General features: G+C 45.3%; 2 protein-coding genes and 1 long non-coding RNA gene across 3 annotated transcripts; 2 read left to right on the top strand and 1 right to left on the bottom strand.

Annotated features, from left to right (window-relative positions):
• The first annotated feature begins 49 nt into the window (after window positions 1–49).
• LOC146190278 (inhibitor of growth protein 2-like) lies at window positions 50–2767 on the top strand. Its single transcript, XM_084600729.1, has 2 exons — window positions 50–517; window positions 2065–2767. Exon 2 carries the CDS (start codon window positions 2139–2141, stop codon window positions 2685–2687), a length of 549 nt encoding a protein of 182 aa, XP_084456855.1. The 5' UTR covers window positions 50–517; window positions 2065–2138; the 3' UTR covers window positions 2688–2767.
• Window positions 2768–2965: 198 nt separating this feature from the next.
• On the bottom strand, window positions 2966–5943 carry Dph3 (Diphthamide biosynthesis 3). Its single transcript, XM_084600730.1, has 3 exons — window positions 5640–5943; window positions 5323–5397; window positions 2966–3849 (listed from the first exon to the last, which is right to left on the bottom strand). The coding sequence occupies exons 1-3, from the start codon at window positions 5745–5747 to the stop codon at window positions 3778–3780; spliced, it is 255 nt and encodes an 84-aa protein (XP_084456856.1). The 5' UTR covers window positions 5748–5943; the 3' UTR covers window positions 2966–3777.
• A 79-nt stretch (window positions 5944–6022) lies between these two features.
• Window positions 6023–15073, top strand: LOC146190276 (uncharacterized). Its single transcript, XR_014706530.1, has 3 exons — window positions 6023–6179; window positions 6912–7019; window positions 14859–15073. It is a non-coding gene; the product is annotated as an uncharacterized LOC146190276 (long non-coding RNA).
• Window positions 15074–15952: the final 879 nt, after the last annotated feature.

Here is a 15952-nt window from a genome sequence, read left to right as displayed (position 1 = left end):
GTTTTAGCTCGTGTTTTTTTTTTTAAGTTGCATGTTTTTCATGTTGTTATTGAGGACGTCGCGAGTCGAGTCAAGCCAAGTTCGTAAAGTTAAGTGGCGTGGTTTGGCCAGTTTGTTTTGAGAGTGCCATTGATCCCAAATGCGAACTCCTCAGAGTTTGATTGTTGCGTTTTGCTAGTGCGAATGTGCTAGTAGTTGACCAGAACAAAACGCTAGTTTTTTGCTACTCGGGGCAAAAGGAGGCAAGCATCGCTAGCTATAGCTAATCGGAGGTGAACGTAATCGGTCAAAACGACGGCGCTACGCCTCAGTCTGTGTCATCGGAGCTGGTTCCCAGAGGCATTCAACATTTCGTCCAAAGAAGGCAGCTCGTGGGATGTAGCACTGAATCAGGCTGCTGTAGAGGCCCTGTATTCAGCTGCTTACATCGAGGACTACCTCGACTGCGTCGAAAACCTACCAGATGATGTGCAGAGGAACCTCAGCCAGCTCAGGGAGCTGGACGTCAAGTACCAAGGTACGACGTTGCTTTTATTTGCTGCTGATGCGCGATCCTGCATCGCTAAATCTGCGATTTCTCTCAGCGGGGCACCCGGTATTAGAATTTCACCTTGCTTGAGAGGGCGGCTTGTTGCCGGTGCTTGAAGTGCGTACACTTGCCAACAAGCCATTAGAACTATATGTGCAAAAGGGCAGGGCCCTTCCCGTGCTTCGAATGGCGCAGGGTCCGCTGTGCCGGTTAGAACACACCATGCTGGACATTGTAAGCATCATGAAGGCTACTAGACACTCATGCGTTTCTAAATGACATGACATAGCTGAAGAGGCATACAACTCAGATCGGTGGGATTCAGCATAAATACATTTATTTTTTGCACTAGGTCATGTGCCGCGACATAGTGCTCTTACTGGTGTGCAGCGTTCACCGTCACTAGATATTATTTGTAGCAACTCGAGCTGGGGGGGGGGGGGGGGGGGGGGGGGGGGGGGGGGGGGGGGGGGGGGGGGGGGGGGGGGGGGGGGGGGAGAGCTCCAGCAAGTTTAGCAAGCTGGAGTGCAAATTTGATACCATTCAAACATGCTTGCCTCTACGAGACACTTGCGAAGATACTTGTCAGTTATCTTCGCGTCATATTATTTAGGCATAGCAATTCTACTAAGCACAATGGCTCTAAGTCTACATAAATCATTTCATGTCTACAGCATTCTTATCCGAGAGGTGTAGCTGCAATATGCTGTTTTATGCTTTTCTTAGTGCTGTGCTGGGAATATTCATCACAGGCCGCTGTCAAGTTTAATTTGTTCAGTGTTTAAATGCTCCATGGGCTCAATAAGCAGCAGCTGCCATGATGTACTGTATAGTTAATCATTTATTTTGCTCAGCCTAACTTAACAGAAATAACTGTCGAAAGTTGTGATAGGTCATCTGTGTCCACTGAAAATGGTAAGAATTTGTGACATTCGTGTGCTGCCATTATAATATATGAAGGCTGTACTGAAATAATGCAGTAAAGAGCAGCAAAATGCCCTCCTCTGGATTGCTGCAGCCTTCACGTTACAGCTGTCGTACTTAATTCAAGGAAAGTTACAAGTGCCTGAAATAATCTACTACACTCATCTGTTGTCTCTGCAACAACAGGTTGATTCTGATAGCACTTTACTGCTCATTAGCTGCTTGCTACAGCCTGCTAATGGCAAAGCTTAAAATTAGATTGACATAGCATAGCAGCGATGCTACTGAAAATTATTGGTGTGGCATGGAGATCAGAATGAGTCAGGGAGCAAATAATGAAATCCCAGCTGAAAATCAGAACGAGGATATGGTCAGGGCATATATTGCAAAGCTCAGATAACAGTTATCCCTTAAGGTAATGAAATGGATTCCAAGAAATGGCAAACACTGGTAGGCTGGTGAGGTTAAGAAATTTGAGGGGATAAGGCAGTCACAGCTGGTACAGAGCAGTTATTGGAGGTCAGTAGGAAAGGCTCCTATAATAAACTTGATTGGGCTAATGATTAATGTCAGCTTGATTGCGTGCCTTAATCCTTGCTTTCTCCTTGCAGAGGTGTTGGCGGAGCTGGAGCAGCAGCAAGGGCTGCTCAGCAGGCGTGACTTGGACGTCGGCCGTAAGAAGGTGATGCTGCAGATCCAGCACTCGCTCATCAAGTCCCAGGAGCTTGGCGATGACAAGCTGCAGTTGTTGCAACAGATCCAGGACCTGATTGAGAACAAGGTGCGCCAGCTGGACCAGGACTACCGCAACCTGGACCACGAGCCGGAGACGCGAGAGGCCAAGCGGTCACGTCGGCAACGTGGACACGACGATGAGCAGACACCCGCTCCACATCCCACATGTGGCCGGAGGCAGCCAAAGAAAAAACGGCGCCGCGGGGCCTCAAATTCAGCGGGCCACCAGCAGGGGCACCAGCAGGGACAGCAGGGCCACCAGCAAAGGGGCGGCGGAGTACCGTCGCCTGCAGAGCCACCCATCGACCCCGACGAGCCCACCTACTGCCTCTGCGAACAGGTCTCCTTCGGAGAGATGATCTGCTGCGATAATGAAGAATGTGCGATCGAGTGGTTCCATTTCTCTTGCGTCATGCTCACTACCAAGCCAAAGGGCCGGTGGTACTGCCCCCGGTGTAGAGGTGACCGCAGCAACCAGATGAAGCCCAAGGGAAGCTAGCCTCTCCACACCAGCCATGTGCACTTGCGACCAAGCCAGTGTTCATGGCACTTAATAAATATGCCTTTACATGTCTTTGCTGTTAGGTGTGTGTGCATTTTTTTTTTCTTTTACAAAGGGGTCCATGTGCAGCTTTAGAGCAAGAGAACAGTGACGCACAAGGGCTGCACTGCTTTAGCTAAGTGCTTTCCAGATAACTGCGCACAAAGAACAAAAGGGACAGGCAAATAAGAAGGGTACTCATGTTCATAGGTTTTTTTTGCATATGATTTGTGTACTGCTAGTTATTTTTGCTAGAACCTAGTTCAGCACATGCACAGTTGGTATCTGGTGCAAGCAGAAATGAAAGCAAAGTAATGCTACGTTGAAATATTTTCTGTAAGTTTCTACAGACTTTAATTTTGCCACAAAATGAATTCTTGACATATGTGGAGCACTGAAGCAAGATAAGTACAGCTAAGTTGCTGCCCTATCCTGGACATTTAATATGCTGTCATCCAGACTGCTCTGTGCTTTATGAAAAGCAGCTTATGAACAAGTTCAGAGCTGAGAGTGTGCATGGAATTCCAAATACCTACGCTGCATCAGTGCTTCAAAGGCATTTGAAAAAGATTTTGCATGGCAACAAACTCACTGTGTAGCACTGGGCCTTGCTTTAGCATGACTGTACTCATTGAAACTGAAAGATATAAGATAAACACGGTAGGCCCAGCTTGTTGATGAAGCAATGATACAATTTATATAAGCCACGTAAGCGAACAATAAAATGTCTGCTGGAAAGGCAGTCACTGCAGCGAACATTACAGTAACTGCCTTTACAACAGGCAGACAGCATGATACACAGGTAAGGTCACTTGTAACATTACAAATGCAGAAATATTGAAACCTGTGGCCAGTGTATGCAAATCACTACGCAATTTTTTTTTCTTCGGTGTTTGTAATTACGAATAGAGTATACAAAACAAGAAATCAAACATGCTTCTTCTGTAAGCTTTTGAAGAAGTTCCCATTTTGAAGTTTGATCTTTGCAAACCAACAAAATACTTCTGCGCGAGTAGCATGTAGTGGTTCTGTCCATTAGAGCACCTTCTCAGTTGGTTGCTTGAATCTTGGCTGGTTCTTCGGCTTTGGTCAACATATCTTTGTCTCGTACAAAGTCCTCCTGTAAGGAAACATACAAATGAAGGATATGATAAATTTCGCACCACATCATTGTGTCAGTTCACACATGTATACGCATGCATGTACCGTCTTTGCCAAAAGTAACCAGGCTTCTGCGAAGGCTGGCGGAGCAAGTGCGCGGCCGTGTGGCGGCGTTGCGCTCCCTGTGGCTTATCGGCGCTCGTCAGCTCCGAGGGTACAACAGCTGACGCAACTTCGCACCCTCACTGTCGCTCGTTGGATGATAAAAACTAAGCGCGTATGATGTGCGGGCGGCGGTTTCACGTGTGCGAAGCTTGGTTATGCCCAGCGAGGACGCTCACTATAGCGACGGGGCTATTCGCTTTTCACGGCAACTACCCTGAAGCAGATTTCGCGTTTCTCGCTATGTAATTATACGTGCTTGTGTTCTGCAATCCTCTACTGAAACACGCCAGCAGAATTGCGATTTCCTGCGTGTTTTATGCGCCTGTACATAAAGAACGACAACGTACCTTGAAATTTCAACATGCTTTCTCCGAGGTGCCTTGCGTACTGCAATTTTACGGACCGTAACTCCGGTACAAAGTTATGGGAAAGCTTGTGAACCCTTCCAAGCCACCTTATCTCTCTTTTAGGCTTGCGAAATTGTGCTAGTCCCTTGGGGAGGCTGTGTATAAATAAGATCAATGTTTGATTCTAACAAATTCTTGCATTTGCTTGTAGGTACGTTTTGGTATAGGTAACAAACGATAATGAAAGCTTCCTCACGCTTAGCCATTATATGCACGACTGCTTTCTCATTCGCAGAACCCTTATTTCAGAGCAGCATTGTCTGGCAAATCTAGCACATATTCGTCCTGGAAACGAACATGAGCTCACCGTGTCTACTATCACCTGCTTTTCTGTTTTCCGCAGTTGCCGAGAAGAGATAATAGCCCCGTCGCTATACTGAGCGCCCTCGCTGGGCACAACCAGGCTTCGCACGCGTGAAACCGCAACCCACACATCATCCAACGGGCGAGAGTGAAGGAGCAAAGTTACGTCAGCTGTTATCATCCAACGGGCGAGAGTGAAGGAGCAAAGTTACGTCAGCTGTTCTACCCTCGGAGCTGACGAGCACCGATAAGTCACAGCGAGCGCAACGCCGCCACACGGCCGCGCGCTTGCTCCGGCAGCCTTAGGAGCAGCCTGGTTACTTTTGGCAAAGACGGTACATACAGCCTTTGTCAAAAGTTCAGAGCCCTGAGGGTTTGCTTTTAAATCGTAGGCATTGGAGAGGGTAGGACGAAAAACCTCCTTGCCTTCAGCAAGTTTGGAAACCTGGGAATGCATTACGAGACATATTAGGGCTCAGAAGTAGACCCACCGGGCTCAACTTTTGACAAACGGTGTATGTATAAAACAAAGAAATAAAGATATTCATAATACCTGTGTCACATCCTGGATTGCTCTTTAGACTGTTCTAAAATGATAGCTGGAAGAATATACTCGCCTGATTGTATATCACCTTCACCAGCAGCGAACAGCTTGGACATGTGGCAACCTCTTCACCATTCAGCAGGTCCTCCTGGGAATGTAGCAGCAATTAATATTAAAGCATTTATTATTTCGTCGTATAAAATGCGCCTTCAATCACGTCTGGCTAAATACATGGCTTGCGTACACCTGATAAATACCTCGGAAACCTGGACTGTGACAAGCGTTTAGCACTCCTTCCAACAGAGCATTACCACCTGATACTCCAGCAGATCCTACCACTGTGAAGTGCAGAACACAAGCAAAATTTTCGTTTTTTTTCCTGCTACTGACCTTAGTTATCTCGAATCTGTCACCGCATGGGCACGGGTAGAAATACGTCTCCAGCTCCTCGTCGTACTCGAAGTCTTCGATTTCGACTTCGTCGTGGTACACCGACATCTCTCCAGAACAGACACGTAAGCCGGCTAACTACCAAAGTAGGCAGTCAATACGACGCTGCAATCAGGCCGAAACAAAAACATCAAGGCATTAACCACCCCTCGGCAACGGCTGTATAACCACCATAGTAAAAGCGTGCCCACTATGCCATGCGTGCGGCCACACTGTAGCCATAGTAGGTATACTGAGGGTGCGTTCCAATGGCGCCGTCTGCTGCGACCCGGTTGCAGCAACGAAATGCTTCCTGCAACCGGGTTGCAGGAGCAAAATGCTTGCTGCAACCCATGACGTCTTATCCGGTTTAAAAAAAACGTCACGTCCGGCTATTGTTTTGTGGGTAGGTGGTTGTTTTTTTAGTAGCAGAATGGCTGGTCGTCGTCGGAGCCGTGGGAGCTGCGTCGCCGTGCCAGACGTGCGCTCTCGTGTTGTACGGTACGTAAGCAATTTTTTCTATTTTTTAGATATTTCAGTATGCATGTATTGAGTCATTGCCTGTTGTCTGGAACTCTACATTTAGTTTTCAACTTCCCTGCGCCCGAATGTTCTGTTGACGACCATTGAGCCTGCTTGGCCGGCAGTGGGCCCGAACGGCCCAAAGGTTTATTGTAGAAAGTTTCAATCGAAAGCTCAACGTAGTTCGACACCAAGGAACATACGGTCAAATACCGTTTATTAGGCCAACCGCACGAAAGTCTCAGTCATGTAAAACACGCCTGACTACCAGTCTTGCGTGCGCCTGAAAACGGCGGGAAACTTGGGTAGGCTTTCCTCAGCGGTCTGGATGAATAGTTAATGATTGTAACGTCTTTGAGCTGATGGAGGGACTTAAGGAGATACTAGGACATGACAAAACAACGCGTAGAAGCAGGAAAGGCGAGGATCACACAGGCCTGTGTGGGAAGCTTTTGTTTCGGTGCACCACGACGTACTAACCATTTGTGCGACGTGACCCTTTGTGTGACCCTCATTGCTATGACGCGGTGTAGAATAATGATTTCATACCTCATTTTATGACTGCGCACTGTCAAATGTATGCAAGGCCCCTTTCTAATTACGGTGAGGTAAGCGATTTCGCCTTGTGTTTACATCAACACGTACTTGTCTTAATTTCTTTTGTGTGTGTAAACATCGCTTATATGCTGACGTCTAATATTTGGTACGCAGGGACCTTCCTGATATGTGTTTTGGAGTCTATCATGGGCTTGCTGGTTGCTGAGGCTGAACAAAGGGGACTATGAAAGGCGGAGGCAGCCTATGCTCCAACGCCACAAGGTGAGCCCTGTACTTAATTTCAAAACAATTGCTGTGCCACCGGGACTGGTCATTTGTTTTAACTTTTACACGGGGCAGGTCACCAGTTTGCATAGAGTGCATGAATGAATCGAACAAGCAAGCATCCCTGCAGCTTCCTGCAGCTGCAGTGTCCAGCTTGTAGTTTGCAGCCTTTCTTCCTCAGCTGCAATTAATGCATCGCAAACAGTGTGCAATGTAACAGTTGATTCAGACTAAGAAAACCAGACTAGCTCCAAAAACAAAGAAATGTTTGCACGAGATGGAAGATCAAACCACGCTATATTGTCTTCTCAATTCGCTGTGAGAAACTAGCAAAGCTGCCTTCTTTAACGAATGGTATTCCTGCACAGATTGGTTGTGTCGCTTTTTTGTGCGTGTAACAAAGTTACTGCAAGAACTTTATTTATTTATTCGGTTACTATCAGGGCCGTTGAGCAGCTAAAAACAGTGACAGTTTCTCTGGGCACCGATATGCCTACTAGCCGATTGTGGCAGGGTTGCTTCACATTAATCAAAGCAGCCTAGCAAATAAGGCTCACTGTAGCAGCAAGAATTGTGAGCACGCCCTCGCACTCACTTGCTTTGTCATCTCCTGCATCTTCTGGCACAGCAGCGCCGGGCAGTCTCTTTCCGCTCATCAGAGATGATCCTTTTATGCCAGGGGTCTTGGAGCACGGCCAGCGAAGCTGCATGATGCAGTCTGCCCAGCTCAATTTTCAGCCGGCGTTTTGAAAGCATTACCACCAGCCCTAATTTCGAACTAAAATAAGCTCAGACTTAGTACCCAGTTAGTATGCATTCATTTTTGATAAGGCGTTGACCACTTAATCTGCATGAACTTTCATTTGACATCACTATGCCTTCAAAAGCAAGGAGCCGGACATCCTGCCTTTTCTTTTATTTCCAAGTGTGCTTTTCTTTTTCTTGCTGAGGATTATAAGTGTGGTATTTATTAACAGGTATGTCATTTCAGTACCTCTCTCCGAGCGATCCTGAAGCTGCTTTTGTCCGGCATTCAAGCGGAAAGGAGCACACGTTGCTTTTCTTTTGCAATAATGGAAGGGCTTGGTCTGGAAAAAAGAAGTTTTGCTTATTTTTGTTCATTTTATCGTTATTTATTGTACTTTGTTTCCTGTTTTGTTGTTTTCTGGCTCCTGGGTCATGAGAGAAAAGGCTTTGTCAATGCGGCCCACGTAGCAATATGAGTTTGAGACCGCTGCTCTATGCCCATAATGGCATGGCTATCAATAGATATTTCATAATGAGTTTGTCTGAGGTAATTGTCAAGCAAAAAACTACCATATGCCACTGGTCGGCCCGGACCCACAACCTCCGCATCATGGTGTTAGAATAGAAGTGCGTGAGCGGGCTGCTCTGCACCGAACAGTAAGTGGCAATACCGATGCGCTGACTTCTGTAGGCTGCAGAGAGGCTGCGTTGACTGTTGGTGGCCGCGGGTTCGCTGGTTGCTGCAAGGAATGACAGTCAGTTCTCAATTTTCGCTGACGCCCCCGCTCCACGCCTTTCTTCGATCATGGTATATTCTAAGTTGTAATGTAATATGGAAAAAAGTGCATTGTTCTCCACTGCGATACAGGCTACATATTCTGCAGTGAAAAATGTCAGCTTTTTTCGGTGCGAAAAGATGTCGAACAGCTTCAGCTATTGCGGACGGCATACCAAGATAGGACCGAGCTATACAGTTACTGTTTGTGAGGAGCATTTGGAGCCCAGGTTTGTGTCCAAAACATGGATGACAGAGTTAAATGGGCATGTGCTGCAAAGCGTTGCTAGCAAAGGAAGCAGTCCCCACGATATTCTCTGCCGGCCTTGCCTACCTTTCAGACTTCGAAAAGTAGAAAGCGACCCACTGAAAGGCAGCCCCAGGAACCGAAAAAATAGAAGATCGTCAGACCTTCTGTAGAAGTGTCAGGTGAAGGTAGCACGTGCTTCACACGACACTGCTTGGGCATGGGCCGGCTCAAAAGCCGGGTGCGGCTCAGCCCACGGGCCGTCTGGGCCGACTCATGAACATTTTTGCTGGACCCGGGGTGGGCTTAAACGTGCGGGCCCAATCCAGATTCGGGCTTGTACACAGAGAGCCGTGTCCGATTTATAGTCACTTTGTCAGAGTAAAATACACATCTGCGGCGTCGCAGCAACGAAACGGATAAAATAACCATGGTACGCTCCGAGAAAAAGGTTTAGTCTTCATAGCTTATTTATTTACTTATTACGACACCGCGGTGGCTTAGTCATTAACGCTCTCGAGTACTGAGCTGGGATACCCTAGTTTGATCCTAATTGGGAGACAGCATTTCGGTCGGAGCTGAAAGCATGGCAGGCATATGCTTATAGATGACAGTTTCATTGAAGAACCCCATGTGGCCGAAGTGATCCGCACGCCTGTGCTACGGCGTCCTCATACCTTGAGCCGGTTTGGGACCCCCTTTTTTTTTTTTTTTTCTTTTTTTTTCGTTGTGAGAAAATTCAAAACCAAACATAGGTATGGTTTTCATTTTGAGCTGTTGATTGGATGATTGGAACGTCTCACAACAGAAATAGCCGCAAAGGGTTGATAGAGTTTAGAAATCTCCTTGACGTTGAAATAAGATAAATCTTGAATGAACAATGTTTAAATGAGTCGATTAATGTCGTAAACAATTAGACATGCGCCGGCCACATTGGACGATTCAAACTAATATATGAAATTACTCCCCCTCTGTGACTGAAGAGCAGCAGTCAGACACCGCTCTTGCATGTTTTAAAGCGTAAAATGCCATGTGCGGGTTACTCTAGTGTGGTGCTGCGTGGCGTTCGCCTAATAAATTAGAATAGCGCTGGATGAGGCTGTTTCAGCTATCAGCGAGCACAGACAGTCTGGTCTGCGATAAGGTGCTTCCGCATATGATCAGTTTTGTATACCACTGGAGACTAGGAACTGGAAACCTCATACAAACCACTGGGAAGGGCCAACGTCTGAACGCTTTATGAGGTGTGGCCTTTTCCAAGGTTGCTGTTCAACACTCGGGACGCCTCAGCCACAGATACAGTCTTGCTGCCGCAATGGCGCCATCTTTCTCGAAAGGGGAAATTGGAGGCGGGGGGGGACCTTCTACATGCAGAATCAGCGAAGAGCATTGCAGCCAGAACACATGCTGGCCCTGGCGGCGGTGCGATAAATATAGCTATGATATAACAGCACCTCTTGCACACCACAGGGCGGACACGCTGCCTGAGCTTCTTGTCTTTCTTCTACCACCGTCGCCTCCAGTTCACAGATACATTAATTCGAGAAGAATATTGGCTTTCTCTTTCTTTGACGGAGGTGATACCTACGCTTGACGAACGGCCGTTTTGGCATGGCGTGAAGACTACATACGCATGCAATTGGCTACTTTGCATTTCCTCGAGATTTTAATCAGTTATATCTTGCTGCACGCGGTGTCTAAATATTAAAGCCTCCTCACAAGAAGTCCAATTACTTTTTCTTTTTTTTTTTTCTTTTTTTTTTTTCCCGGAGGCCCCCCTCGAAAGTTTAGACTTGGTGGGGAAGGAGGAAGCCGCTGTGGCAGTGTAAAAGGCAGCACACGAGCTCACTGACTGCCGGCGTCTCACAGTCTGGCACACACCTGCGTCGATCGGCGTCTGTCTGCGTCCCATTGTCGGGGGCGCTCCTGCGTCGAACCATGTCGAACGCGCCACTGCGCGCCGTCGGCAAGACGAATTGAAAAAGCGCAGTGTAGATTACTAGCGAGGAGCTCGGCGCCTTTTGGTCTGGGCCACACCGTCTGCGTTGCAAGGGCCGTTACGCGCTGTCGGCCAGACTAAGGGGGTGACCGCGTGGCCGGCTTGAGGGTACTGACCCAGGCGGGAAGACGCCGGGATTCACTTGAACCTTTTTTGTTTCCCGATGGCCCGACTTGGGCTGCTGTCGCCGTCTGGCCAAACACCCCGCGTTCCTTTCCGGTGGGGAATTCTTGTCACAATAGTTGAAAGCGGCAGCTCTCGCGCTCGTCTCGTTGTCGCCATCCTTAACAGGCGACATGGCTCTTGAAGCTATTTTTCCTGCGTTTTTCAACAAATTTGATAAAACCTGGTATTTTGATATAGTTTCTTGCACTGATTTCAAATATATAATTGTTTCCAATTGGCCAATTAGTTCAAAAGATAAAATGAAATTGTTCATAATTTGCGGGAACAATGAAAAAATAACCACACTACAAAAAATTCACATGAACACTTTGCTAGGTACTAGAAAGCATAACGAATACAATGTTACGCGCACTTTTGTATAACAAATATTAGCGATGTTATAGCAGTTCAGAATTCACTGCTCCAAATGTGAATGCCTTCCTGTCTGATTTAGAGCAAAATTGAAAACTTTGAACTGCTATAACATCGCTAATATTTGTTAAAAAAACAAATGCTCCTAACATTGTATTCATTACGCTTTCTAGTACCTAGCAAAGTGTCCATGTGAATTTTTTTGTAGTGCTGTTATTTTTTCATTGTTTCTGCAAATTATGAACAATTAATTTCATTATTTCTTGAACTAATTGGCCAGTTGGAAAAATGGTTGCATGTTTGAAATCAGTACAAGAAACCGAATCAGAATGCCAGGTTTTATCAAATTTGGTCAAAAATTGGAAAATAAGCAGAAGCGGAATGCAATACAGCTGACATATTTCGTGGTGTGTTTAGAGACTGTAAACGGCCTAAACTAATACATTCTTTTTCAGCGAATTTCTAACAGTGTAGAGTTATCATGGGAAGACGAAAGAGTCACACTGGCCATACTGCCCGAATCCGTGAGTCTCACTGCCTGTCGGAGGTTGGGCACACTACGAGCAGTGGCGTGCCGCGCCGGCGCGGCTCGTTCATGCACAACTCTTCAGACACCATGCTCCACATCATGTTCTACTTGGCACTTGCTGTATTTCATTTTAAACCAGCCAAAGGATAAGACAGAGAATAGAAGCGAACGAGATGAGTCTGGCTGCTCTGTTTCTTGTCTTTTGGCTGGTTTAAAATGAATGATTACCAACTCGCCCAGTCGTTAATCTTGTTGCTGTATTTACAGGGCATTCCCACGTCTGCTGCTGTGGTTTAGTTTAGCACTGGTGAACGCTGTCTATGTTGGGATACATGCAACATAAATAACTTGAAAGTAAAAGATTGCACAGCCATTATTGTAGCTAGTTTGTAAAGCATGGGATGCATAATGTGGAGGTCTCGGACCTCAACAGTGGCATGTTTCTTGTTTTGTTTGTTTGTTTCCTAGTTTGCAATGAGTTTTTTCTCATTTGAGAGTAGATACACTGCTAATTACCGTTCATCACCAATGCAGATTTTGTTTTTATTAGTTAATTATATGCTTTCCTCAATTTCATTCTGTTCGTTTGCATACCTGTGTCGTAACAGGGCCTTTATATATTTTTCCTTTTCTGCTAAATAGAAGAGCATGAGCCTCTCATAGCCTGTGTTGCTTTGGGACATTAAATCTCATAAGCCAGACCAGCATGAGCCTCGTTTCTGGCAGTCGTAGATCTATTTCATTGAACCTCTTTGTTAATAATAAGCTTGTCGAACATACGTCAGACAAAAACATACAGTATTATGGGTGTGACACCGTGAAGGTGTCAATCATTAGAAATGTTACAAGTGTTGGGCAGGCATGGAGGGCCTATCATTAACATGTTAAAATTAAGGAAGCTCCGGTGCCACTCAAGCGAAAACATGAGAAGCCACTGACAGAAAGCCATGGAGTAGGGCATCTGAAGGAGGAAAGGGCTATCCTTGAGGGCAGTCTATCCTTACTGAAGGGATTACTGACCAGTGCTTTGGAAATTTTATCAGAACAGGCATGGGATGAAAAAAATTATATGCACAAGATAGGGAGTGGAAATGTGCTGCTTACTGATGTGAACTCCGAACTAGTCTAGTGGTGCTTGAGCACATCATAGTGGTATAGTCCACATTTCTCAAGCTAAAAGAGTCATGTTTTTAGTCAAACTTATCGTTCGGGCATCAAGTATAGAAACAAGCATTGCATTTTCTACTAGTTTGTTCCAAATTGTTTCTGAGGTCATTTGTGTTATTTTAAACATCTGTACATGTTTTGCCTGTTAGTCTTGTATTTTCACCAATGCATTGATCTTTGAATAAAAAGGAATCAAATAGGTTATTTTGGTATGCCAGGTATAAAAAATTCAGCTAATAAAATCTTTTGACTTTAGAAACGTGCTCCAAAACAATTTGAATGCTTCAAAACTCCCGTTTTATAGCTTCAAAGTGCTCGAGCCTGCTTCCACCTCTCCAAGTTGGTTTGTGGTTCAGGTCATTATTGACAATTCTGCATGACTCAATTGATGTCTTCAATTTGGAGTTTTGGGAAGGGTTTCATCCATGGGGAAGAGTGAAAAATGCTGGCCGAAGATAAGGAACGCTGCATTATGAAAATTCCGATTGCTATTGGGCAACCATCTCATGGATGATGGCACTTGAAAGCGTTTTGGCTGGAGGTACTCGCACTGCTTGGGCTAGGCCAGTGCAGCACTTCATCTTACAGGAGCATATGCACCTAATTTTGATCGCATTTTGCTTGTTAATGACATGCAAAACATTACTCTGTACAGATCATCACCTGGTTTTTATCTTCAACCGCTAAATAATTTATAATTGAATTTTTGTCTTCTCTGTTTCAGGGTGTCTATACTCCATTAACACACTGAATGTTAGTAGTGCTGCTACTGCACTTAAAGTCAAGTGTTGGTCTCTGTTTGCAACATTTTTTAGCTGCTTTGAGAAGTATGATGCTCATGGACAGCCTCCTTAACAACATGAACTGGTGTATTTGTGATGAGGACCATATATCAAAGACAGCCAGAGGTTTTATGATGCTAGCATTGTAGCAACTGTTGTGGTGCTGTAGTTCGGTGAGGGATTTGGCCATCTTGTAGTTTTTGCCTGTTTGCTGTGGCCACCCTCAAAGTAAATAGCTATGGTCCTGTCACATAGTTTGAGAACTTTTTGTTACTTGTATGGAAATTACTGTTTGGCACAAAATGACTTATGGCTACCATCATGTGCGTTATAGAGGGCCAGCGACTACATTTCGGTGGAACAGTTCCTCATTCTTTTTCACAGCCCATAGGAAGGACTTCGCAAGTTTAGAAAAATGAAATGTTCACAGCTGAGTCAGTCGCAATTCTGGAATCATGCTGTGTAGTCGACAAACGCTACAATCCGAGGGCAACACATGTCGTCTAATGAACAGTGCAAGCGAAACTTCTTGGATGCAGCAGCAAATGAAAATGTGCACACATGGTTTTCAAGATGTCTCAACGTTTATTTATATGTTCGCAACCTACCAAAGCACAATCAGCTGTCTGTTCTAATGTCTGCGGCCAGTGTTGATAACTTCATATCAGTTCTTTACCACCTATGGTGTCCATTTCTGCTGTGCATGTACACTGCAGTGATACATTGTCACACGCATGCAGAGAGCACTAGTACTGGCCTTACTTGGGGTAACCTTTTTGTTGTTTTGACTTTTCTCATTCTTGAGCTATGCTACAGGGTGCACACTTTTCTTTTTGTCTGGTTCCTTTGACGAGTCATGAATTCAGCATTTGTGCTCCTTTCCTTTTTGAGGGTGTAGTGACCATATGCAAATCCACTATTGGAATATATGAGCTGCTGCATAGTCTGCAGTCCTGTTATCTTTTTATTTCAATTTGGTACGTCTCTGAGTTGCTCTGGGTGTTTTGTTATTGTTCTGAGCTTGCATTCTTTTGTTTTTTCGCCCCGTGACAGCCGATCCTGCACGTGACTGATACTAGTCGAGAGATCACAACAGCTGCCCACCTTTCAAAGCATGGCATTCCCTGGCCCAAGTTGACTGCTCCCTGTGCTACTGGCTCAACAGTGTACTCACAAGTCTGCACTTCACTTACGAGCGTAATGGCAACACACACACGTTGGCCATAGCTTCCCATAGCTTCTGTGTCAAAATAAAGTATTCCTACTTATGTGCCTTTTCATTCATTATTAACGCACATGATTGGAGTAATAAACACTCCAGTGCCAAAACACCATGTTGACACACTCATTTATGTTTAGACTGCCTACCTTCTGCATTACTTCCCTTTTGTAACCTACCTAGAAAGGTAAGTATTTACTTTATGTGTCGTAGAACCACATGTATTTGTTATTTCTTTTGAGACTGGAAATAATCCGCAAAACCAGTGAAGTAAGAAAAGTTTACAGATATGTTTCGTAGACAATTTTTAGAGGTAAGCCCAATGAAGATGTTTCGAACTGCAGACAGGGACTGATGATAAAATGGCAAAGTGGGTGGTGTTTGTTGAATTGCACAAGATTGGTTTAACTCAGTATTTTGCAGATGAGCAGCAACTTTCTTAATTGCAATGCTTACTTACACCCATACTGTCACCTCATGTAATGCTTAAACATTTGGCAGTGCTAATCACTTTACTAAAATATTGAACTCTTGGCCCTTCAAAGTGAATTGTGTTCAATAGCGAGGTGACATGCTTGTAGCAATGAGATTAGATCTAACCTTGGATACCCGCTTAATACACTATTGCTGTGCCTCTATGTTACTGGGATGGTGAGGCAGCATACTAAAAGGGCATAAAAAAAAGCGTGTGCAGTAATTCTTTACATGTAACAATAGTTGAAGCCCTCGGCTAATTTAATGTGACTGCTTAAAAGGCCATATTTACCAAAAAAGGCAATTTGAGCGACAAGGATGAGTGGCAGATAGTATGACCGGATGGATTGGTCTGTGTGATGTGAGGACCATGGTATGGTCCAGCTGCCTACCCAAGCAGCTCCTTTGACATGAGAAAAACTCATTGCCTTTCAGAATCCCAAATCAGATGTGC

The sequence above is a fragment of the Amblyomma maculatum genome, chromosome 4 (genome assembly GCF_055883805.1).
Source record: "Amblyomma maculatum isolate TAMU_Amacu chromosome 4, ASM5588380v1, whole genome shotgun sequence".
NCBI lineage: Eukaryota > Metazoa > Arthropoda > Arachnida > Ixodida > Ixodidae > Amblyomma > Amblyomma maculatum.
This window is presented reverse-complemented; position numbering and strand designations above follow the sequence as displayed.

Excerpts from the sequence above, each read along its gene's own strand:
- LOC146190278 (XM_084600729.1), top strand. The coding sequence starts at position 2,139 with ATGCTGCAGATCCAGCACTCGCTCATCAAGTCCCAGGAGCTTGGCGAT.
- Dph3 (XM_084600730.1), bottom strand. The coding sequence starts at position 5,747 with ATGTCGGTGTACCACGACGAAGTCGAAATCGAAGACTTCGAGTACGAC. Across the intron at positions 5,398-5,639 it reads ACAGATTCGAGATAACTAAG|GAGGACCTGCTGAATGGTGA; the intron begins GTCAGTAGCAGG and ends CTACATTCCCAG. Across the intron at positions 3,850-5,322 it reads TGAAGGTGATATACAATCAG|GAGGACTTTGTACGAGACAA; the intron begins GCGAGTATATTC and ends GTTTCCTTACAG.